Genomic DNA, 25,052 nt, shown 5'->3' with positions numbered 1-25,052 from the left:
CATATTCCATGCAAAAATTAACAGAGGCAAGAGGTGAAGAAGGCCCTTCTCTAACGAGCTTACAATCTATGAATTATGGTGCTAAGAATACCCTGCACTCACTCTATCTAAGAATTGTTTATAACTGTGCCCACTCCAGGGAGATATCAGGCAGCTGGTACTCTCAGTTCTGGGCTGCCTCATCAGTTATCCAACTTGCACATGCAGTACATGGACACCACACGCAAAATAAGGTTTTCTCTCTCCTCCACACAGAGAGCAGAGTCTCAGCCATATGTATGAACATTCGGCTGCTCTGCCTATTGCTGTTTACAGTCCACTTTACCAAACTGTATAAACTGATAGAACTGTGGTATGGCTGTTATCAGTTTATAAAGGATATTATAGTGTATATGTGGGCTAGCAGCTTGTTGATCCAAGGAGTCCTGCTAGTTTGGAGTTTGAATGGAATTGTTTTCCAAGTATGTGGCAAAACTTGAAATCGCCTCAAAATCTCACCTTCTTTTGGATCAGTAATACAGATATGTGAAATGCTGAAGTTGATTTACTTGAAACTTTTTTCAGCCAATGTTACTATGTAACTGTAAAACAGTTCCACTCATTAAAGTGATGAAAGGAACTGTAGCTGGGGCATATACTATATGCTACTTTTTCAATAATCCTGTGCTGGACAGACACAACAACCAGAACGAGAGGCTTCTGGTTGGGGAAATGACTGGTGAGGGAGGTGTTTGCCTGAAGTTGCAATCCCCTTATCTAACCTGTGGAAAGTGAGTATTTTTTTTACACTTTTAAGGTATAGGTTGTTGTTACAAATGGCTATTTGTAACTGGCCCTTTAAATGGGAAATTGCCCTGCTTCCCTGGATTGTGGAGAAGCCTATTTGCCAGCCTCCTTCCTTATGACTATGGCCCTGTGTGAGCGGTGATACCCCAGATAGCTATGCCATGGAGCCTATTCATATAATGAAAGACTATGGGAAAGACTTTAGCTCCATGGCAATTGAACTGTGTGAATAGGATCTGCGCACTATTCGGTAGTTTTGTGCGCTCAGATCCCAGCTATCTGGGGATATGTGAAATGTCTGTGTGTTATGTGTAAAAGATGACTTTCTGTATTTTAAAGTGTTTTATGTCTTTTTGCAACCATGTGGTTAATGGAGTCTGCCTCTAACCCTGGATAATTGGATTACTTTTCCCATTGTCTCCAGGATAGAGGGCCCTGTAAAACCTGCTGAAACAGTTTGCCATGCGGCCATGCAGGCCCCAAAAGATACTTTTGATAACTTTTGAACCCCTCGTCTGATTCGTGCCATCAATTTTAATATGCAATCATTTTAATATGTTGCTCCCCTGAATGGATTGATTGTTAATATGTATTTTTATGAAGATTGGATGGATGGTTTTGAAGTTACAGGGTATGAGTAAAAACTGTATTTTTACTGTCTGTGATAATTATGTTAATCCCTTGTGTAGCATAATTATATCACAGACATAGGGGAGGATTTTGTGTGTAATTACTGGGAGTGGTTTTAATGATGTACGTGTATGATTGGTTGTTTTGTCCCGCCCTGTGGGTGGTCCTGTATTTACAAAATGGTAATAAAAACCAGGCTGGGTGTTCCAGCACCTCAGACCTATTCTGACCCTCTAACTTGCAGCCTTGACTCATGTTTGTAGGGGACAGCTATAATCACTACAGGGATTGCTATGCTCTTCATACTCCCTAAGCTACTGAGCTCTTGTAAGAGCTCTTGTTCCTGATCCTGCTTCGCTCTACAGAAGGAAGAGGTTCGCCTAGTGGAACCTGGAGCCTGGTCGTAGGTCCAGGGCGCAGAGCAGACGGCGAGATACCAGCCCAGCAGCGGTGGTTCGTGGAGTCTGCAGTGCTTATGGTGGCTGCGGTGCTGATGGTCATTTGGTGAGCGCTAGGAGCATCCTTTTCTACGGTCCAACTTCCAGCCAGCCTGGAGGCAACCGTAACAGTTGTGCCTATAAAAATGCCAGAACGTAGATGACATATTAAATGTTTTTATATTTATTTTTTATGCTATCTCCAATGTTTTCCATTATTTGTTTATTAGCCGAAATAACTATGTACACCACAAACATATGTTTCCAATTCAGGTTTATTCAGTGTGTTTACCAAACACTAGCTTAAATGCAAAGTTATAATTGGCAAAGTAAAGTGACAATCAATGTAATTAACACCAATTAGAACTATATAAAAATCATGGTGTACTGAAGAATCCTCATCACGTCTCTGAGGAAGTGGGGCTGACACCCACGAAACGCGTTAGACCACAGACCACAAAGAAGTAAGCAGGGTACGGACGCAGACCTAGGATCCAGCTGCAGTATTTTTCCATCAAACGTAGAGTGTTCCGAGATCTGGGGACCCGCCGGCCAAACAGCGTACATCATCCAGAGTGAGGTCTGGGACGCACGCCAACCTCACAAACAGCCGGCAGAAAGAGCAACAAACTATCCACATCCATCCTGACCGGTCCTCACTACGAAAACGGAACAACCTACACAGATGTGCTGGTAACAATCTTGCATAACGTCCCTGACTTATATTTATTCATTTTTATGCAGCTTTATATTTTTATATTCTACCACTTTGAAAGCCCTGATATAGGCGCCTTTTTTCTAATAAATTTTGAATCATTTTTAAACTTCATTTGGAATTCATTGGATTTTATTGATTTTTAACCATTTTTATGAAATACAGTCATTTTCATTATATTTCCACCTTATAAGTAATATATCTCCGTACTTTTAAGTACACCACTTGGTATATACTCTGTCCACTTAAAGATCATAAATTTAAAGACACACACACCATATATTATTGTGTCATTACGCATCAGTGTTACACTGATTCATTACATCACAGGAAACAGTTTCCTATACTGGAAGGTGATTTTAATTTCCTGTTTGCTAAAAGTATAGTATTTGGCGTGCACCTATTTTCATCTCGTTTGAGACAGATTTAAAGGTATACACACCATATACACAATTTCATGTTTTCATTCTGAATTTCAACAAAGCCTTTTTTAAGTGAACCAGCTCCTGGATCCATCACACGGGACTTACAGTGTTAATCACAATACTTCGCATTTCAGACAGTTTTAGGTGAAATTTCTGTCTATATCCAGTTTTTGAGCCCTTCACTTTAAGTCAGACTCCCTCATCCCTGTGTGTTGCATTAGGCACACCAGACCCATTTGACATATTATACATAACTGCAGCATGCTTCCTGGTCGTGTGCAGTGATTGTGTGTTCCTGTTACATCCTGACATTTAAAATGTGCCATTGCATGCAAAGTATTGTGGGGAAAAATAGATGTTTACATCCAGTGTGGTAGACATAATTTCTGTACCACTAGTAATTTTAATGTTTTGATAAAATATTATTTATACAGTTTGTATAATTTTGTGGATTATGTTTTATGTATACATTGTGCTAGCTATCATGCTGTTTTGCTTGCAGGTAAATGTGACTGTCTGAAAATGACATTATGTATAAAATGATAAAAAGTTAAGATTTCAATACATTTTTGACACATAAGTTGTTGTATTTTAAAAATGCAATAGTTCTGACCTGCTGTGGCCAGGTTCTCAGGGTTGGAGTCTGGGGTCCTTGTTCCCTATCCATTCCCAACTCTTTCTCCCATCCCTGGCTATAATGCTTTTATTCACTAATACATACAGACTATTTCCACTATGGTGCTAATGTAGGTGGAACCTGACTTTGATTGTCTCTTTGTATATGTTTCAATTGACCATAAAGCCTCATGACTTACATGGTGTGTTCTTTAGCTTATTCAGAGCAACACAGACAACATTGGAAAGAACATCTTATTTAAAGTTGCCCCGAGCAAATTCCATTTAATGTCAATGGCGGTAGAGGCCATGATGTACTTATGGACTTCAGCCAGCCTTTAGTTTGTCTGAATCAACACGCTACCGGCAAAGATGCTCCCGTTGTGCAGAACGCTCCTGAAGGAAGTTAGTTCATTCCTCTCTCATTAGTTCATGCTTCTGCAATCCCAGGCATCTCTTTGACACCTTTAACTCTCTTCTTCGCCCTCCTATGGCCACCCCCCCAAACTAACCTTACAGCCGATAGCTTTGCATGCTACTTTACTGACCAGATTTAGCAGCTAAGGAAAGAATTCTCCCCACCTTGCCGTTCTCTTTTTCAACCACACATAGATCATGCCTTTCCTACCCTTCAGATTTTCTCCCCGACTACTGAACAAGAGGTGGCTGCGCTTCTCCTTTCATCTCACCCCACCACTTGCCCGCTTGATCCTCTCCCGTCTCACCTTATCAGATCTCTCTCCCTGTCTTGTGCCTTCTTTAACATACATCTTCAACCGCTATTTCTCTTCTGGTGTTGTCCCTGCTGACCTTAAACATGCCACTGTAGTACCTATCGTGAAAAAAACATCTCTTGACCCGTCCTCCCCCTCTAACTATTGTCCCATATTCTGGCTCCCCTTTTCCTCAAAGCTTCTGGAAAGACTTGTCTTTACCCATATGTTTCACTTCCTCAATTCCAACTGTCTCCTTGTCTTCCGCCCTCTCCACTTTACTGAGACTGCTCTTATCAAAGTTACTAATGACCTAATCGCAGCTAAATCCAAAGGCCACTACTCCATATTAATTCTTCTTGACCTCTCTGCAACCTTTGACACAGTTGATCATGCTCTCCTTCTTCAAACTCTTCAATAACTCGGTCTCTGTGACTCTGTCCTCTCGTGGTTTTCCTCCTATCTCTCCCAACGCTCATTCAGTGTCTTTTTTTCTAATGATACCTCCTCCCCTCATCCTGTCTCAGTTGGAGTTCCCCAAGGGTCTGCCCTTGGTCCCCTTCAATTTTCTCTTTATACTGCCTCTCTTGGCAAACGTATTACCTCATTTGGATTCCACTACCACCTGTACGCTCATGACACCCAGATATAGCTCTCCTCCATGGACCTCTCCCCTGCCGTACTGCAACGTGTCACTGCTTGCCTTTCTTCCATCTCTGACTGGATGCCCTCCCGCTTTCTGAAACTCAATCTCTCTAAAACTGAGATTGTCTTTCATCCCCCTTATACTGATCCTCCTCTTTTGCTCTCCCTTCAAGTAAGTGGTATCCACATAAGTCCATCCTTGCAAGCACACTGTCTTGGCGTCATACTTAATTCTGGCCTCACCTTTGAGCCTCACGTCCAGTATGTTGCCAAATCCTGTAGATTCCATCTTAAAAACATAGCCCGTATCCGCCCCTTTCTTACACAACATGCTACTAAGGAGCTTGTCCATGCTCTAGTAATTTTTCCACATGTATTATTGTAACCCTCTTCTAATTGGTCTTCCCAAAAGCCGTATTGCCCTGCTACAGTCTGTAATAAATGCTGCCGCCAGACTGATTTTCCTCTCTAGTCGGTCCTCTCACACCTCACCCCTCTGTCAGTCCTTACATTGGCTTCCTATATCCTATAGGATTTAAATTTAAAGTGCTAACCCATACATATAAAGCATTGAACAATTCTAGCTCCTCTTATATCTCATCACAGATCCATAGGTATGCTCCTTCTCGGTCTCTCCGCTCTGCCCGTGACCTTCTCCTGTCCGCTGCTCGCACCTGTACGGCCAACTCACGCTTGCAGCACTCCTCGCGGGCGGCTCCCTTCCAATGGAATAGCCTGCCTTCCGCCATCAGACTCTCACCTAGTCTTCAATAGTTTAAGAAGTGCCTTAAAACACTTAAGAAAGCTTATGGCCTCCCAGAGTAACCTCTACCTCACATACCTGTCTCTTGCTCTCTCCTAAAGGGCAGCACTCTACTCTCTCTTCCAGCTCTGCTTCACTCCCACCTTATTTGGTTGCTATTTCCTGTCCTAATGTGTTTTATACCCCACCTCCTATAGACTGTAAGCTTGTTTGAGCAGGGTCCTCTTCAACCTATCCTTCCTGTGAGTTTTCTTGTAATTGTCCTATTTATAGTTAAATCCCCTCTCTCATAATATTGTAAAGCGCTACGGAAGCTATATAAATGGCAATCATAATAACATTTTGGGTCATTTAGGTTATCATCTGGAGCGTGAAGGGCTTCCTTTACTGCCATGATAATCTATGTTGTTATTTTAATACTTTTTCCGATGGTGCCAACTTTGTGTGTTGGATATTTGTTAATATTTCAGATAAAAAAGGACACTTATATGTGGAAAATGACAGACACATTGGGACATTTTGTCTTACTAAACATTTGTGCATTTTGTTGTAAAAATGTAAATGAAATACAATGCAGGGCCACGTTCATGTATTAAGTAGTGTTCTCTTATAAGTAATTAAATGTATTCATGGAAACAAATTGGATTGACTGTGCCACTGTCAGCTTGGTTGCTGTCACCAGTCATTTCTTCATGCATGTATCATTTAGTGCTGTCGTTTTTCTTTGTGTAGGCTCAGAATTTAACACTAAGAAGTCAACCAATGCTGGAGATGTCATGTTCACAGAGCAATCCAGCAAAACAAGGCAACCACGACCAGCCACTCACTGTATGTCAAAAAACCACTGTAACCAGCTCTAAAGCTATCTACACAGACTCCTGTTGTGAGAATACCCACAGAGGAGAGAATTCTGAGGCCCGCTGTACAGCTGTAACACGCACGTCGAGTTTACACCAGCTCATAGCACCAGGCAGGTCTCAGACATAACTTTAAAGAGTTTTGTGTAAGGGACTATAAGGTTTATAGTATAAGGGTGTTTACATGTATTTAAGTGCATTAGGCATCTGATAGTTATGGCTGATGATTGTTTTGGGCCATATATATTTGTCAAGGGAAAACACTTGCTGTTCTGGAGCAAAGTGGTAAGTGGTTCTACCACATTCTACGGTTTCCATGGTGATTACTTCTTTAGTATTTTGCCAAGAATGTCACCTGCTTTTGCCTTGATAAATATGACAAACTATTTGCTTGTCTTATAACAGTAATGTAAGCCTCAGTGCATTATGGGATTTAGATTACGGTCCTATCCTTAAAAGGATTGGAGATTAGTGCACCAATCTGTGTCTAGGTTGCAGGATATGTAAATCTCAACCTGCATATCTGGTAATGCTGCTTCACTGGTAATGCTATTTTCACTTTGATTTAGTGCTTCACAGCTGAATAGGCTTTCGGAATTAAATTGTTCATAGTGCTGCTAATAAATATTGCCTTACCAGCATGTTTCAATTAGCATGTATATGGAATTTTGCACAGTCTTGCATATAATAGTCTACTGAGCCGTGAATAATTGCCGTTTCACAGTAATTTGTGAGGTTATGCACTTAGGATATTTGTGATATAAACAAAACAGTAGGTAAGGAAAGGTAAATACTGTTATTTACTTTTTTACAGTGTCATATTCTCCAATTCATCCACATTCTCTTGGCAAATATCCAACAATTCCACTCCATTCCGACCCCCCTAAATTGTCCCATCATAAAATGATATTACAGCAGCAGCAACAAATTCAACACAGGCATCAGATTCAGACCATTACCTTACACAATCCAAATATAGAAACCCCTTCTGCTCAGCAGTGTATACCTATCGCCAGTATTCCCATTCATACCAGTTCTCATTCACATCACTGCACCCCTGTTCCAACCCCACCATCCCCATCTCCAGCTCTCTCACAGTCAGCCCAGCAATCCGTGGTTGTGTCTCCTCAACCAAATCAATCCCCATGTCAGTCTCCTACTATAATTATTCACCCACAAGCCCTTATCCAGTCTCCATCACCTCTGCTCATGCAGACAGCTCTTCCATCAAGAAATAATTCACATCACACTCTTCACAGTACAGTGCATTCAGCACCTCAGCTAACTCTTCCAGCACACCTTCCACCACTTCCACCGGCTCAGTCATCAGGAACACACAATGGATCATTACAGCACCAAGCTGTAGTTTCGTCTGGGCATCAGTTAATGTCTCCAATAACATCTACACCCCAATCTGGAGACCATATTCTGCAACCACATAGAGCTTCTTCTCCACATCTACCAACGACCCCTCCTGCTCAGCTTCAAGCACTGCCACTACAGTCCATGCAAGCAATAGCAGTACAGCCTGAAATGTTAACACCTGGTCAAGTTTTGATGCAGAATGCATTGCTATCTGAAGAGGAACTTCCTGCAGCAGAAGCATTGGTTCAACTACCATTCCATCCTCTTCCACCACCACAGACTGTTGCAGTAAACTTACACATACAGCCTGCGCAAGCAGAGCCTCCTGTGGTAAGCATTTGTGGCTATATGTAGTTATTTAAACAAAAATTGTCACTTCCCAGAATTTTTTATATTATGTTTACAAGCACACAAATAAGAAATAAGAATTTGAGAGGAATGAAAAATTGAACCAATTGTGGAAATCCACAGGTCTTCATCTTCTAACTGGGTGCCTCTATCTTAGCTCCTTGTTAGTCATTGTCATTAACTATGTGGTAGACACCTGGCAGTCAGCACAGAGAAGATGACAAGTAAAACAATGATTTTGTTGTTTTATATATCTCCTCCTCATTTGCAAAGTTATCCCTGGCTTTGCCGTGTTTGAACTGGATTAGGATGTAATTTGATATATATTTAGTATTAAGATAGCGTCTCTAGAAAAAGGGAAAAAACCTGTGATTTATAATGTTTTAGGGAACGGTGTAAATTCTAGAGAAATGACAGTTCCCCTTTTATTAAAAAGTGCCCTTATCCAAAGTGCTTTACATAGATACGCAATCAAACAATCAGCATTTAAGTTGAGATAGAAAAGAATATAGGACATAATACACAATGTTGCACAATTCCAATTTATAGAACACAAGTTGCAGTGAACTTATAGAACAATACGGTTGCATAGAAAAAGAAAGTAATACATATGTATCACCATCCAAACTGAGTTACAGCTGGGGCAGGTATTGATCAGTGTTATGGATACTGTTAGGAAAGTTGGGATATTGGGAAGGGTTTAAATCAAGTATAAAGAAAGAGGTACCGTAAAAAAGTAGTTATACATTTATTTGTTAGGTGAGGTACTTACAAAAGGATTCGAGAGAGAGGTAGCCATTTGGATGTGGGTGGGAATTTGTTACAGTGGTATGGGGCTAAGAGGGTGAATGAGCAGAATTGGGAAGGATCGCATTGACAAGAGCTAAAGAAGAGAGAGCAAATGCTTTCCTATGGGGATTTGGATGTCCTCATGCAGAGTGTGAGGACGTCCAGTATCAGTTAGGCGATCAAAAGTCACCAAGTGCCTCTAGTGTCAATCAACTAGAAACAAACTCTTAGTACTGCAATGTAATTGTTGCAGTTTCTCTAAAACTGCAATGATTTACATTGCATGACTAAGGGGGACAGGAACACTGCACCCAGACCACTTTAAGGAGGTGACACCTGGGTTGTGAGTGAGTGGGAAATGGTCAAGGATGCTTTATGTGCATAAAAGTGAGGACATCACTGTCTTTTCCTCATGTCTTTTCCTGTCAGAAAGGCAGAACAAAAATGCAGGAAGAGCGGTCTTGTATATAGGGGATCTGAGTATAATTTGCAAAGAAATTAAAGCTGTAAGAAAAGATAAGATCAGCTGATGGCGGGAGGGGGGAGGAGGGTAAAAAGGAAAAGGTGAGGGGCCAAGAACTGAGCCCTCAGTTCCCCTCTTGGAAAGGGGGTGGGTGCAGTGAATGTCTTGTTGATCAGAAATGTAGGATAATATTTGGGATAATTGGGATAGCAGACAGTATATTTCTGCAGGTCTTTAACGTTAGGGATACAAATCTGCATGCCTAATATCAGAGTCCCTGATATGCCTGTCACTACTAGGTCCTCCCCATTTGGCTTTGCAAGGGTTAACAACCCTTCTTTATTTACCTTGTTTCCAGTGCCAAGGCTCCCTTTGTGTTACTTACTTCTCTTCTCCAGACGCATCAATCCAGTGCTCCTAATGAAAGAGAATTGGGAAGCTAATGAGCATGCGAGGCAAGCGCTGTGCGCATTCAAACTTTCTCATAGCAAAGCATTGAATCAATGCTTTCCTATGGGGCCGAGTTTTACTCAGTCTGTGCTGCAGAAGCACCGCTATTGGCTGTCAATATGACAGCCACTAGAGGAGGCGTTAACCCTGCAATGTAAACAGTGCGGTTTCTCAAAAAGGACAGTGTTTTACATTGCAGGGTTAAGGGGACAGGGACGTTGTACCCAGACCACTTCATTGAGATGAAGTAGTCTAAGTGACTACAGTGTTCATTTAAGAGCAGAATGGATAGATAAGCCAAAATCAGTCATCAGAAATTTAAAATAAGAAAGAAAAAGGTGGGTACAAACCAACCTAATGAGGGCACTGGTCACTACAGACAAGTGTATAGACGTAATGAAAATATCAAAAATGTATTTTGTACACTTCACAATAAATAAAAATATATAAAATTAATAACCATATTTGCCAAAAAGAAATACAAAGCAGTGCAATTTTAAGACCAGGGAACAAAGCCCAACACCAACCACTCAGCTCACAAGTAAACAGATGTAACATACAGCCCTTGGTCGCGATTCCTAGGGCTGAGATATACTTGCGGCTCACAGTACAATACAATCGTGGTGGTGAGATAAGTCTCTGGACTGCTGAATTTGATGCCTATATCTATGGGTTACCATAGACGTCACCTCACTATATACGGTCATTGACCATATAAAAGGGATAGCTGCTGTAAAAGAGGCGTTAGATCAAGACGGTGACATGTCCAAAAAACAGAGTGAATTTATTTTACAGTGTATTGATTTTATTTTGCATAATAATTCATTTTAGTTTGAGGGAACTCATTATCTTCAGGTCTGTGGTAATGCCATGGGCACCAGCTTTGCCCCAAGTTACGCTAACATCTTTGTAGCCAATTGTGAGGAACGCTGCATCTGGAACAGTAATCCGTTTGGGGCAAACCTGGTGCTATGGAGAAGGTACATAGACAATGTTTTTATAATTCGGAAGGGAGATGTACGTTTAGTAGTTTTATGATTTATGTAAACGCTAATGATTATGGTTTGAATTTTACCCAAGAAATGGGAGACGAACAGATCAACTCTTTGGATTTAACTTTTTTTGTTGAGAGAAATATAATCTAATTTTATATATTTTTATTTATTGTGAAGTGTACAAAATACATTTTTGATATTTTCATTACGTCTATACACTTGTCTGTAGTGACCAGCGCCCTCAATAGGTGGGTTTGTACCCATCTTTTTCTTTCTTATTTTGCTTTATAGGCTATTGGGGGTGTGCCTATTGAGTGGCAGATTTTTGAGTGTGCCTATTGAGTGTGCATCTATAGTACCTTTTTTCTGGAGCTATTCTTATTTGTATTGGATCAGAAATTCAAAACACACACATAGCTATATAACGACAATAAGAAGACAAACTCTACTAAAAATATATATATGCATGTAGAAGCAGGGAATACAATGTAAATGTTATGTCATAAAGATAGTTATGCTGTATTTTTGTAATTTAGTTAAAAACTATATGTACATAAAAATGCAAGGAAAGCAAATGTTAAAATGGATAATTTGGAAGACATTCAAGTGATTTTGCTCCGGTTCGAGCTCTTGAACAAACACCACCTGTTGCTTTGTTTAAAATATGTGACTAAGAAAGGGCAATTAGGTTGTACTGTTCCAGCAAACCACAAAAGGATTAATGAGTAATCTACAAAGAGCGTGTTATAAACGGCACATGGCAATCATGTATCAGCTTAAGAAATTTAATATACCATGTAAAACATGTAGAATTTTATTTTAGCCTTCTACATTTTTCTTTACCCTTTGAACATGTTAAGTAAAATTAATATTTACTGTACATTTGTACAGAGTTGACATTGTAACTGTATATTTTGCATTGGGTAAGATTCATTTTTGATGTACAGAGCTGGCAGAGTTCTCCACTATGAAGCACTTTGTATTTGTAGGTTTATCAGGTTGAAAACATGTGTACTGAAGATATGCCTGTGGTTCAGCCAGACTGTGTCCGTGTGATTGCACACACTCCCACACCTCCAACACTATCTCCACCTGCACTCCCCATTGGAAGTGGAGAGGAGCTTCCTGTAGATCACGTACTTCAAGGTAAACATCAACTCCAGTACCTTCCAAGATGGCTCCCTGAATTGTAGGCTGGGGACAAATCAAGCATAAGAAAAAGTATGTGTGTACAGATGAAAGGCATCCAGTCTGCAAGGAAAGATTTCCATACTTAGAAATATAAGCTGCCTTTTGTTTAGTTAGTACAGACATACAAACCTTTTAGGTGAGTTCTACATCTGCATTAACAATTCACCTTGCTGTTTTCAGCTAAAAGGTAACATATATAATGAGACATAGAGGGGTATTTTTTCTAAACTTCTACATACTTCTAAACCCTCAAAAGGGAACACATGGGGTGGGTGGCAGCACTGTGACATAGCTGTGTAATACTACTGGGCGGCAGCAGTGACTATAATACACATCAGCACTAGCACAGACTATAAAAAAAAAAAACGAACGTTACTTGCACACTACCCAAATCCCTATGCACATTGAAATGGCTGGAGGTTTTTTAATATCACTTCAATTTTTTTAAGTTAGCCTAGCATTCTGAGCCTGTCATTGCCAGCTAAGGATGGACGGATTTGCACTTGTTAATGCTGAAATTTGATTTGTGTGATGGGAAGAGCCTGGTGTTTTGTCAGACTGCTCCAGAATGGTTTGACCGTTAACTCTTATTACCGTAACCACTAAAATTAGTAATAATAAGCAAAATTTTTTATTCACCAGTCTAAATAAAACAAAATATAACTAAACTAAATTTTGGAGCTTTCTTCTCCCCTTTTTAAGTACTATTAAGCAGGTGTATTTATATAAACATAAAATATTTAAATTCTCAATGGGCAGAGCAGGTGTCCACTGCAGGTGAGGAAAGGCTCAAAGTGACTTAGAACAAAGAGTACCTGGTGGAGTATCCTCATGGGCGCCCTTCATAGAATTGTTGGTGGTATTCACTTAATGAGCAGAATACCTTGAATAATCAAAGAAGACAGACCCAGCTACTACACAAAGCAAGAAAATCTTCTGGTGTTCCATAAGTCCAGTCTGACACGTGATGTGATATATTGTGCACACCCAGGAGAACCTATGGCACTCTATGTCTATGGGTACGTCTCAGAGTATATACTTATGTGTGAAAAAGACTGATTTACTGATTAATATTTTATTTATATGATTATAATATATTTAATCTAAAATGTCAGCCAAAGAGACACCAATGATATAAACACCAATAAAGTTGAAAAATAAAGACAAAAACTATTTGACCAAAGCAATAATAATATTTTTTTTTTATATAATCTCATTCCAATAATAATTCCCCTAATTTCAGATATATTCTTTATCAAGAGTGGAAGACTCTGAATTCATATGTTTAAAAATAAAAAAAATTATAAATGGAATTAAATACAGTTGGAAGCATGATCAAATTGCACCCTGTTAACAGGTTCCACAAGCATAGATTTACTTTTATCAAAAAAGTATTTAGGTTGTGATTTGTGATGTTTTGATCATATTTGATGTTTGATGATTTCTGATGCTTCTTGACACGTTGCACAGATTACCCCCAGCTGTGCATTTCAAACAGCAAATGAATAGGTGTAGATCTTAAGTTTAGGAATAGGTCATCATAAAACATATATCCATTGTTTACAGTGCATCTATCACTATGAAAGTACAGCTGCGGGAAGAGAATAAATTAAAGGTGATGTGTAGAGTTTTGTTCTTTTAACCCCACAGGCCTACCAACTCTGGCATCTTCAGTGAGCGCGTCAGTGATTAAATCTCCGTCTGATTCGTCTCATGCCTCCATTCCGGCACCTCCACTTCTCTTGCCTGCTGCTACCACAAGGAGCAATGGTGCTTTAAAACCTAACAGCATCCCGGGACCAGATAGCAAAATACCACAGGCCATAGTGAAACCACAGATTCTGACCCATGTTATAGAGGGTTTTGTAATTCAGGAGGGATTGGAACCATTTCCTGTAAGTATGAAAAAGGCAACACTACTGTAAATAGAAATGAGAGTGATTTAAAAAAAAAACAAAACTATGTTTAATATATGTTCAATGTCTTTTGTTCATCCATTTGTTGATTAATAGAAATATTATAGTTCTGCAGTGTTACAATCTTCTCCATTTTTAATGACCCCTTATGCTGCCTCTTGACAATCTTATGTCAGCATGTGGTTTTACCCACTATGGAAAGCAAATTCTTAATTGCCTTGTCAAACTCAGACTTTTCTACATTGATTCAGCCCTGAACTGGTATGTCTGGTCCAGCTTAGAGGCAAGGGTCCCCTCTTTTACCAGGGGCTTTCCTCCTAGTAAACCTTCCAAATTGGTCCTGCCTTGGATGACAGAAATAGGCTGTGGACATGTCAAATGACATGGAGCACATTGTATTGTTACCATACAAGCTTGATAGGTTTGATTGAATAATGCAGATTTTGGACTTCTAAAAAGCTGTGAGTTGCAAGCCAGGATAGTTCTAGTTTTTATCAAACCACTTTAAAATGGTTTGACTAAAACATTCTGCAGTCAGTTGATACATCCATGACCAGGATTCCTCTAATAAAGAACATAATTAATGTCCTTGAAGACAACTTCCCTTCAGCTGAGTGCATGCTCCAAGTGAGCAGAAGCCCTCCACAGCAGGCATGGAGAATAAAGCAGACCAGCCATAGAATAAAACATAGTGGAAGAGGCAGTTGTGATTCTACAAACACAGAAGAAGTACAGTTTGGCCACTGTTTTAAACTAATATTGTTTCATAGGTAAATCGGTCTTCACTGTTAGTTGAACAACCTTGCAAAGGGCAGGCTTGTTCAGATGAACACAACATGGATATCACTGACATGGAACCTGAGATGCAGACCTCAGCAAAGCTTCCCGATAATTCTACTGACACAGATATTGAGGACCTGACTGGTGAGGGTGAGTACTTATTATCAAGTATTAAGACAACAGATCTTCTCTCTTGTACGAACAATTAATACATTTTGGGTATTTGATCCATTAACTCTGTTTTTAAAAATGGTAAAAAAAATCTAGTCTCGTATTTTGAACATCAGAAAGGAGGGTTTCTGTTTGTGGTTATTCTTTTAGGATTGAGAGAATAATTTAGGGATTTCTTCACAAATCATAATCATTATATAACCCATACATATGGGTACAGTTTTAGAATTTGTCATATCATCGTCAAAAGCAAAAACTTATATAACTTAAGTTATATTAACCATAACTCACATTATTGAAGTCAATGGGCTTCTTTATACTTTAATATATTTGGCCCACTATTATAGTTTTTCTGTTTCTAACAAACATGTTTTTGTTTTGTTATTGCTGTATTATGTATACATTTTCCTTCACTGTACAAGTGAGGTGGTGATGTCTTTGTAAATAATGAGTCTTCTTAATTCCCAAAAAGTTCTTAATTTTTAACGCTAACCTCATGTTGAGGACAGTGGTTTTTTTTTCTTCTTTTTAATTTAATCAGATATTTTCCCTAATCTCAGTCTTACTGGTGTACCCCCAAACAGAAGTATCAAAATCCAAGCCCAGGAAGAACTACGTACTCGGACGATCTATCGGTGGAGTTTAGCAGGTGAGGTGCAGGCAGGTAATGCTATCCCATAAGAAGACAGGCGGTGTAAGATCTATTGCTGAAATAATGCTGCTCTATACATTAATTATATAAACCAGATTCTTTTTTCAGAGATCAAACAAGTGAAGTAGAAACAAATGTACTGGGTCTCTAGAGTAATATTTGAATTAACATCAATATATTTTTATAGATTATGTTTTCTTAAAAACAGTGTAGATGTAGTTGGTGTATAAATAGCATAAATTAAACGTAAACATACGCAACATACTTTTACCGTTCGCTATTAGGTTCATATTAAGAGAGCAGATTGATCTGAAAACCTGTGTAACCCACAGTGCGCATCTGGGGTGTTTATTTATGTTTTCAAGTTTGTTAATCATTTTAAATGTAGTAAGAGGTCTGTACAGAGCTTCCTTTAGTGGCCAATCCACTTGTGTAATTTCAATGGTGTTTTAAAGTGACTTAACGCATATAAATTTCACAAATGTACATTCTCAATTGATTTTGTACCTGCAGAATGAGCAGTGCACCATGATATATCTTTCATACTGCCAATCAAATCGAAAACATATATAAACACTGAATCTCATTGTCATATCCCGAAGACTTTCTGTGTTCTGTCATTTGTGGGGGGTTTTCCATTTATACTGTAATAGTATAAAAGTAAAACATAGTTATATAGACATAAAAGAGACATTCATCCGTCAACTTTAGCCTTTCTCACATCTGGTTTGGTGTTGATCCAAAAGAAGGTAAAAATACAAGCTTTTGCAAAAAACTAGGACAAAATTCCTTCTTAACCCCAGAATTGCAGTCAGAGCTCTCCTTTGCTCAAGTAGCCTTTACCCTACATATTAAAAGTTATATCCATGAATATTAAATGAACACTATGGTGTCTTGATACAAACATGTATTCCATACAGTATAGTGCTGGAATCCATGTCTAGCTCACCGGCTCCCCTCTCTGTGGAGATGAAAGGTATTAAACGTTCCTTTTCTCAACTGCCCGCCTGGTCACACCTCCATGGCTGAGAATATTAATCCAATGCTAACGCTGCGCTACCCATATCAGCGGCCCCTTATAGAGATGTATTGAATCAATGGGGAATGTTCAACGCCTCCAAGCTGACGCTGAACGTATGTGCTGCACACTGTGCAGCACTGAACTAGGATGCACCTCTAATGGCCGTCTGAGTGACTGCCACAAGATGTGTTCCTAGGCAGCAATGTAAACACTGCCTTTTCTCTGAAAAGTCAGTGTGTACAGTACTAAGATTGCATGGATATGCTATAGATACAAGAACCACTGACATTAAGCTGTAGTGGTTCTAGTGACTATAGTGTTCCTTTAGATTTTTGCAAGTATTCATCCAGCTACTGTTTTATCTGCACAGACTCTAACAAAGCCACTGCTTCAAGCTGAAAATCCCACATCCTTATTGTTCTTACTGTAAAAAAAAAAAACATTTTCTTTGACTCAGACTAAATCTCCTTTCTTCCAGTCTAAATTAGTGACCTTATGTCCTATGTATAGTCCTGTTTATGAATAGATTTCCAGACAATGGTTTTGAATTGGCCCCCAATATATTTGTATAATGCAATCTTATCCCTTCTGAGGCACAGTTTTTCAAAACTTAGATTCAAATTTGTTAATTTTTTTTCATAACATTAATTTTGTAGCCCGCCTCTGCATTTCTTGTGTCATAATATCCTTCATTAGAACAGGTGCCCAAAATTGCACAGCAAAGTCTGGTCTTACTATTGATTTCTAAAGAGGCAAAATTATATTTTTATCCCGAGAACGAATGTCCCTTTTTATGCCTGACAATACCTTACTGACCTTAGCAGCCGCTGATTGACATTGCACATTGTTGTCTCGTTTGTTGTCTATAACAATTACCAAATCCATCTCATGTGTTTCATTCCCTAATTCACTACCATTTAGGGTTTAATTTAAGTGCCCAGTCCCCTAATCTATCTATCCCTCAGCAGCAAAGTAATATCCTATTAACATTGTATTTGTCTTACCTAATTTTTGTGTCATCTGCAAACACTGAAACATGACTTTCAATTACTATTTCAAGACCATTTATAAGTATGTTTAATAGAAGTGGTACCAGAACAGAACCCTGAGGAACACTATTTACCACTTTTCTCCAGCTTGAGCATTTACCATTAATGACAATAATTTACAATTTTTGACAATAATTAATCATTTTCATCTAGACCAATTTCTTTTATTGTGAACTCTAACCTATTGTGTGGAACTGTAGCAAATGCCTTGGCAAAACCCAAGTAGACTACATCCACTGCAGTACCCTGATCTATACTTCCACTTACTTCTTCATAGAATGCAATTAAAGGAACACTATAGGGTCAGGAGTACGTAATGTTAAAAACACTATTTAGGTGGCCACCCCCCTTGCCCACTTTATATATAGTAAAAACTTGCCTTTATTCCAGCACTACGCAGGTCTGCTGGCGCTTGCTCTGCCCTTGCCCCGCCTACTTGACTAAGCATAGCAGAACTGACCATCTCAGCTAATCCAATGCTTTTCTATGGGAAAGCACTGGATTGGATGAGATCGTCAATTCAGATAATCTCAACCAAGGAGGCTGTGGCGGAACCAAATGCTAAGCTGGCCAATCAGCATCTCCTCATAGAGATGCATTGAATAAATTAATCTTTATAAGAGATGGTTAGCGCCTCCATGCAGAGCGTAGAGATGCTGGACATCAGGGCTGAACAACATGCAGCACTGACCCTGGAAGAGTACCTCTAGTGACCGTCTCAGTGACTGCCACTGGTGGTGTCCCTAGGCAGTAATGTGTACATGAAAATGCCTGCAGAGACATGATATAGATACCAGAAAACTACATTAAGCTGTAGTTGTTTGGTGAATGTTGTGTGCCTTTAAGTTAGTTTCACATGACCTATATTTCATAAAACCATTTTTTTTAGTAACAATGCTCTTCCCAGAAAATTCCTAAAATGTATCTCTTAATAATCCTTCAAATACTTTCCCAGTCACAGAGGTTAAGCTCACAGATATATAATTCAAGGATTTTGATTTCTTTCTGACTATAGGAACCGCATCTGCCTTTCTCCCCAATCCTGTGGTACAAATCCTGAAAAGAATCCTGAAAGTTTAAAAGCAGAGGTTTGGCTATTTCCACACTTACTTCTTTAAGTACTCAAGGATGAATACAGTCAGGCCCTGGTGCTTTATTTACATTTACTTTCTTTACTTTCTGCAGCACCTTGTCTTGAGTCATCCAATTACAGTTTGTCAGCACATTTTTGCAGCAATCATTTGCATATCTCTTGCCATAAGCCTCCTTAAAATATACTGAGGAAACAACTATTATTTTAAAAGTCTGCCTTTTCCTGATCTTCATTTACTAACACAAGCATCTCTGATTTTAGCGTACCTACACTTTCATTTATTTGGGTTTCTAGAATTTGCATCCTTATAAATCCATCATGGCTATAGAGATTGTACCCAAGTGTAAAATCAGTAGACATGTGCAATTCGTTTCGGTCCGAATGTGAATTCGGACGAATTTCAGGCAATTCGGACATTCGGGTACTCCCGAATGTCCAAATAGATGAATTGCTGAATTGCTGAATGGCTGAATGGTTGAAGTTCCGAAATGACCGAATTTTCAAAGTGCCGAAGTACCGAAGCACAGTATTGCGTAAGAACTAATATACTTACCCAGTGGAAGAATGAAGAATGTTACACTGTATACAATTTTAAATAAAAAGTATACAAACATAGCCAGGATTCAGCTGTAAGCATTTGCAACACTTACAACAATCAAGTAACATACATTCATATAAAATGTAAGTTACTTAGCCAGTCAGTGTAATGACAGGAATGAATAAGTAGATAACTCCCTAATTCCCATGGTATTAGGGAGCTATCTACTAAAAGGCTGAAATACCTAAATTGGTCTTTCAGCCAAATTTACTTTTACTAAGTAAAGATTACTTAGTATTAGTAAATTATGCTATGCAGCGAGTAGGGGCATGTCTATTAAACAGTGAGCAGCCTATGGCTTTAGAAAATATAAAAATATAAAAAATAAAAAAAGTCATCCCCCCTGGCCCCTACCCCTGAGCGGTGGGGGCCCTAAATACTAATAAGGGGGGGACTTAATGTCCTCCCCCCTGGCCCCCCACTGATGAGCTGTGGGTGGGGGCCCTAAATACTAATAAGGGGGGGACCTAATGTCCTCCCCCCTGGCCCCCACCCCTGAGCGGTGGGTGGGGGTCCTAAATACTAATAAGGGGGGGACCTAATGTCCTCCCCCCTAGCCCCCACCCCTGAGCGGTGGGTGGGGGCCCTAAATACTAATAAGGGGGGGACACCTAATGTCCTCCCACCTGTCCCCCACCCCTGAATGGCAGGTGGGGGCCCTAAATACCAATGGGGGGACCTATTGTCCTCCCCCCCGGCCCCCACCCCTGAACGGCAGGTGGGGGCCCTAAATAAAAATGTTACCCCCCCCAGGAGACTAGGGGTCCCCAAAACCCTAGTCACCCCGCCCCCCCAAAAAATTTACCCCTACCTACCCCCTCACCCTAAAAATAATGAGGGGGAATCTTTAACTAAGTACCTGTAAAAAAAATAAAACTTACAATTTGATGTTTTCTTTCTTCTAAAATCTCCTTTTTTCAGCCCCTAAAAAGGCCAAATAAAAAAATCCATAACAACCGATGCAAAAAAAAAAAAAAAAAAAACGAGCCCAAAAAAAGAAATCCATCTTCACCCATAAAGGGCTCAGCGCTGACTGAGCTCTGCAAGGCGGGGGGAGGCTTATAAAGCCTTGCTCGCCCTGCAATTAGACTCAGAGCACTCTGATTGGTGAGTTTAAGCCATCCAATCAGAGTGCTCTGACAGGTAAATGAAGAGACTGACAGGTAAGTATCTACATTTGTGATATATATATAGACAAAAAAGACCACCCAGTTGCAGCAGTATATTGGGGAGGAAAAATGTATTACTTCCCTCGAAATCTAGGCTGTAACAAAGGATTCCTCAGATCCTCACAAACCAATATATGAAACAAGATACACCTAGAAAAAACAAAAGCAGAGAACACTCATAGGGAAACACCGTTAAGTAAAGATGTCCCTGCTATAGATGTTTTGCACTCACAGAATAAAGGAGTAATTCAAGCAAGGGGTACCTGCTGGATTCTTTATGTCCTCTTAAAGGGTGTTCTAGTGACTCTAACCTGTTTAGAATGGCGTCGGGTTTAAGCAGGCATCAGGTAAGTCCTGTGTAATGCTTTGGGTTAAACCTGACGCCATTCTAAACAGGTAAGAGTCACTAGAACACCATTTAAGAGGACATAAAGAATCCAGCAGGTACCCCTGAGGAATTATACTTCAAGATTTAAAGATACCTTGATGGGCTTGAATTACTCCTTTATTCTGTGAGTGCAAAACATCTATAGCAGGGACATCTTTACTTAACGGTGTTTCCCTATGAGTGTTCTCTGCTTTTGTTTTTTCTAGGTGTATCTTGTTTCATATATAAGTCTCTACATTTACCTGTCACAGCACTCTGATTGGTTGGCTTGAAATCCACCAATCAGAGTGCTCTGTGTCATTTTACACAGTGTGGGAAAGTTCTTTGGGGGGGGAGGACAATAGGTCCCCACCACTGGTATTTAGGGCCCACACCCGCTGCTCAGGGGTGAGGGCCAGTGGAAGGACAATAGGTCCTCCCCCCCTATTGGTTTTTAGGGCCCCCACCCGCCGCTCAGGGGTGGGGGCCATGGGGGAGGACATTAGGTCCCCCCCTATTGGTATTTAGGGCCCCCACTCGCCGCTCAGGGGTGGGGGCCAAGGGGGAGGACATTAGGTCCCCCCCTTTATTAGTATTTAGAGCCCCCACCCACCGCTCAGGGGTAAGGGCCAGGGGGGAGGACATTAGGTCCCCCCCTTATTAGTAGTTGGAGACCCCACCCACCGCTCAGGGGTGGGGGCTGGGGGGAGGACATTAGGTACCCCCCTTATTCTAATTTAGGGCCCCCACCCACCGTTCAGGGTGGGGGCCAGGGGGAGGACATAGCGAGTAGGGGCAAAATGTACTAATACTAAGTAATTTTACTTAATATTAGTACATTGGGTTGAAAGAGCAATTTAAGTCTTTCAGCCTTTTGGTAGATAACTCCCTAATACCGTGGGAATTAGGGAGTTATCTACTAAGCGGCTGCAAGAGAAGTCCTGAAATTCCAAAATGCCAAAGTTCCGAAGTTTCCAAAGTGCCGAAATGCGGACTGAACATTTACACATGCCTAAAAATCAGCCCAGTGCTCTAAAAAGTGAAAACCCTTCTTTCCACACAATGACTTTAATCACACATTAATCCCCCTTATCTCCCACTGCCTTTCTACTGTAGCACACTGTAGGTAATATCTCTGAAAATCTCTGAAAATACTACCTTGGAGGTCCCTTTCTTCAGTTTACTTCCTAATTCCCTGATTCATTCTTTAGGACCTTACATTTTCTTCTGACTTTGTCATTGGTACCAATGACAAAGCCAATATGGACCACGACATCTCTTCCAATAATTCATCCTCTCTGTCAGCAACATGTCGAATTAGATACAGAAAACCTACTCTCTTAATAATAGAATCCCCTACCACAACAGCCTTTCTTATATTCTCAGCCCCACCTGGCTGTTAGAATGAACAGCTTCCTGCATTGCAGCTACACCTGAACTGATGCATCTTCATCTGTTCATCTGATGCATCTCTATAGGGAAAACCAGGGCTGGCCAAACCACTCCTTTTCCCTCCCCCTTTAACATGTGTATATGTCAAAACATCAAGGTAAGCTTACTAGCAAAATACATTTAAGAAACTCATAAAAATGGTGCGCACACATTTTTTAAGGGCATTGTGGATTTAGTGTCATATGATATAGTCCACATGGAGAGAGGCGTATATATATGTGCTACTTTGCTAAGAATCAACAAATCATAATTTCTATATGTACCTGTTACCTAGGGAATGACACAGGATCGGAACTGGTTGCAGTTGATGAAGGAATGTATTAAAAAGATAACAGTTCTAAGTAACTATGCTAGCGAGAGGGTTATATTCAATGGGAAGCCTCATTCTTAACTTGAAACAGGTTTTAGGTATTTTTCCCGCCGCCCAAACACAATTACATTTCTGCAGAATTGGTGAGGCATGGGAAATACCCAAAACAGCGTTATCAAATATTATTATCAATAAAAAATAAAAAAGGAATGCCTCAGTAAATAACTGTTTTCTAAAGAAAATTAACATTGCAAAAAAGTTTCAGTATTAGAGTGTGGGGTAGACAAACATTAGCAAAGTGTAATAATTTAAGGAAAACTTCAACTAAAAAACAAAGCACTGCTCATCACCAGTGTATTACAAGAATACTAAAAGTGCAATTCGCTATTGAATATAAACCATGTTAAATAAAGAAATCCAGAGCACTCATCTATGGATCTACGAAACAAGACACAAAATCATTAATGCTGCAAATACATCAAAATCTCTAGCATGATATGCAAGTGTCTGAACAACGCACCAGATGTATTTTGTGCCCTTAGGACAAATGTCAGTAAAATAAGTCATATATGGTTAGACAACGGAAGTATTCTGTGTGTGCAGAAAACCCCATGGGCCTCTTATCTTTGCCTTGAGCAGCATTTATCACTCTGTGTCCCTGTGGATTAGAGGGAAAAATTATGTCAATGTACCTGAGCCTTCACTGTGTGCTCTGAATGCTGGTGCCAACACTATTAGATATAACTTAGGTGCTCCTAGAAATTATATTTGTTAGTGATCCATTCACGTTAATTGATAAACGATTCTTAGTGTGTTTGTGCCGTGCCTGGGAGCAAGAATATCCAGTACTGCCAATAACAAATGAATAGCAAGGAGGAAAAAATATAGGCCTTGTGCTTATGTGCCCAGAAAGATATATATATATACAAAAACAGGCAAACCACTAGCCCACAGTACAATAAACACTTAAACAGAAAAATAACTTTTAACTTACCTGATCCAAAGGGAGATGCCTGGCACAGAAACGCTAATCCTGGACATAATGTCAGCTTAAAGCGGCACTGTCATGCCGAATTCCGTTTTTTTTTTAACCCCCCTCCCGCCTCAACTACATCCAATCGACCCCCTAGTCACCCCCAAATGCCCCTATGCCCCCCACATTACCTATTTTTTATTCTTTATTTTCTGCCCCGATCTATATTCAGGGCGCCGCCATCTTTGTGTGGGTAGGTGAAGTCCCTGTGGGACACGTCATCTACCCACACTAGATAGCACTGAGATTCCCGCACATGCCCAGTGAAACATCTGGACATGCGAACGGGAATTTCACCTATTCATTCATTCATCAGACAGACGAATGAATGAATGAATGAATAGAAAAAAATCAGACGAACAAACTAACACTGTGTATCAGTGTTCGTTTGTTTGTTCGGTTTATTACAAGGAGGGAGCTACTTGCAATATGTAAAGACAGAAGCGGCAGGGAGCAGTGCTCCCCACCACTTCATAAGCCCCCCAGGTCCCCTCCTAACTCTATGGGGGTCAATATGACCCCCATAATAGCACAAGGGAGATTAAAATCTCCCCAATGCCCCTACTCGCTATACCGCGAGTAGGGGCATGTCCACTAAACAGTGAGCAGCCTGTGGCTGCTCACTGTAAAAAAAAAAAAAAAAGGGTAATAAGGGGGGGGGACGGGGGACCTACTGTCCTCCCCCGCCGGCCCCCACCCCTGGACGGCGGGTGGGGGCCATAATGGGAATGAGGGGGACCTACTGTCCTCCCCTCAGGCCCCCACCCCTGGGCGGCGGGTGGGGGCCATAATAGTAATAGGGGGGGGGACCTACTGTCCGGCCCCCACCCCTGGGCGGCGGGTGGGGGCCATAAAAGTAATAGGGGGGGACCTACTGTCCTCCCCCCCGGCCCCCACCCCTGGGCGGCGGGTGGGGGCCATAAAAGTAATAGGGGGGGACCTACTGTCCTCCCCCCCGGCCCCCACCCCTGGGCGGCGGGTGGGGGCCATAATAGTAATAAGGGGGGGTGGGGGACCTACTGTCCTCCAGCCCCCGGCCCCCACCCCTGGGCGGCGGGTGGGGGCCCTAATGGTAAAAGGGGGGGGACCTACTGTCCTCCACCCCCCGGCCCCCACCCCTGGGCGGCGGGTGGGGGCCATAATAGTAATAGGGGGGGACCTACTGTCCTCCCCCCGCCCCCACACCTGGGCGGCGGGTGGGGGCACTAAGTAAATTCCCCCCCCCCCATCAAGGTGACTAGGGGTGCCCAAGCC

The 25,052-nt window shown here is 40.8% G+C and overlaps 1 protein-coding gene across 5 annotated transcripts in view; it reads left to right on the top strand.

Moving 5' to 3' along the window:
• PHC3 (polyhomeotic homolog 3) overlaps window positions 1-25,052 on the top strand; it is an 82,773-nt gene that overhangs the window by 31,729 nt on the left and 25,992 nt on the right. For 3 of the 5 annotated variants that reach the window (XM_063442653.1, XM_063442655.1, XM_063442654.1), the window contains exons 7-11: window positions 6,462-6,699; window positions 7,401-8,281; window positions 11,986-12,142; window positions 13,814-14,082; window positions 14,874-15,033. In XM_063442653.1, the coding sequence (XP_063298723.1) occupies window positions 6,462-6,699; window positions 7,401-8,281; window positions 11,986-12,142; window positions 13,814-14,082; window positions 14,874-15,033 (1,705 nt within the window). The remainder of the gene's footprint in view (window positions 1-6,461; window positions 6,700-7,400; window positions 8,282-11,985; window positions 12,143-13,813; window positions 14,083-14,873; window positions 15,034-25,052) is intronic. The other 2 variants (XM_063442657.1, XM_063442652.1) reach the window with 1 other exon arrangement.

Source organism: Pelobates fuscus, chromosome 2 (genome assembly GCF_036172605.1).
Source record: "Pelobates fuscus isolate aPelFus1 chromosome 2, aPelFus1.pri, whole genome shotgun sequence".
In the NCBI taxonomy this organism is placed as follows: domain Eukaryota; kingdom Metazoa; phylum Chordata; class Amphibia; order Anura; family Pelobatidae; genus Pelobates; species Pelobates fuscus.
This window is presented reverse-complemented; position numbering and strand designations above follow the sequence as displayed.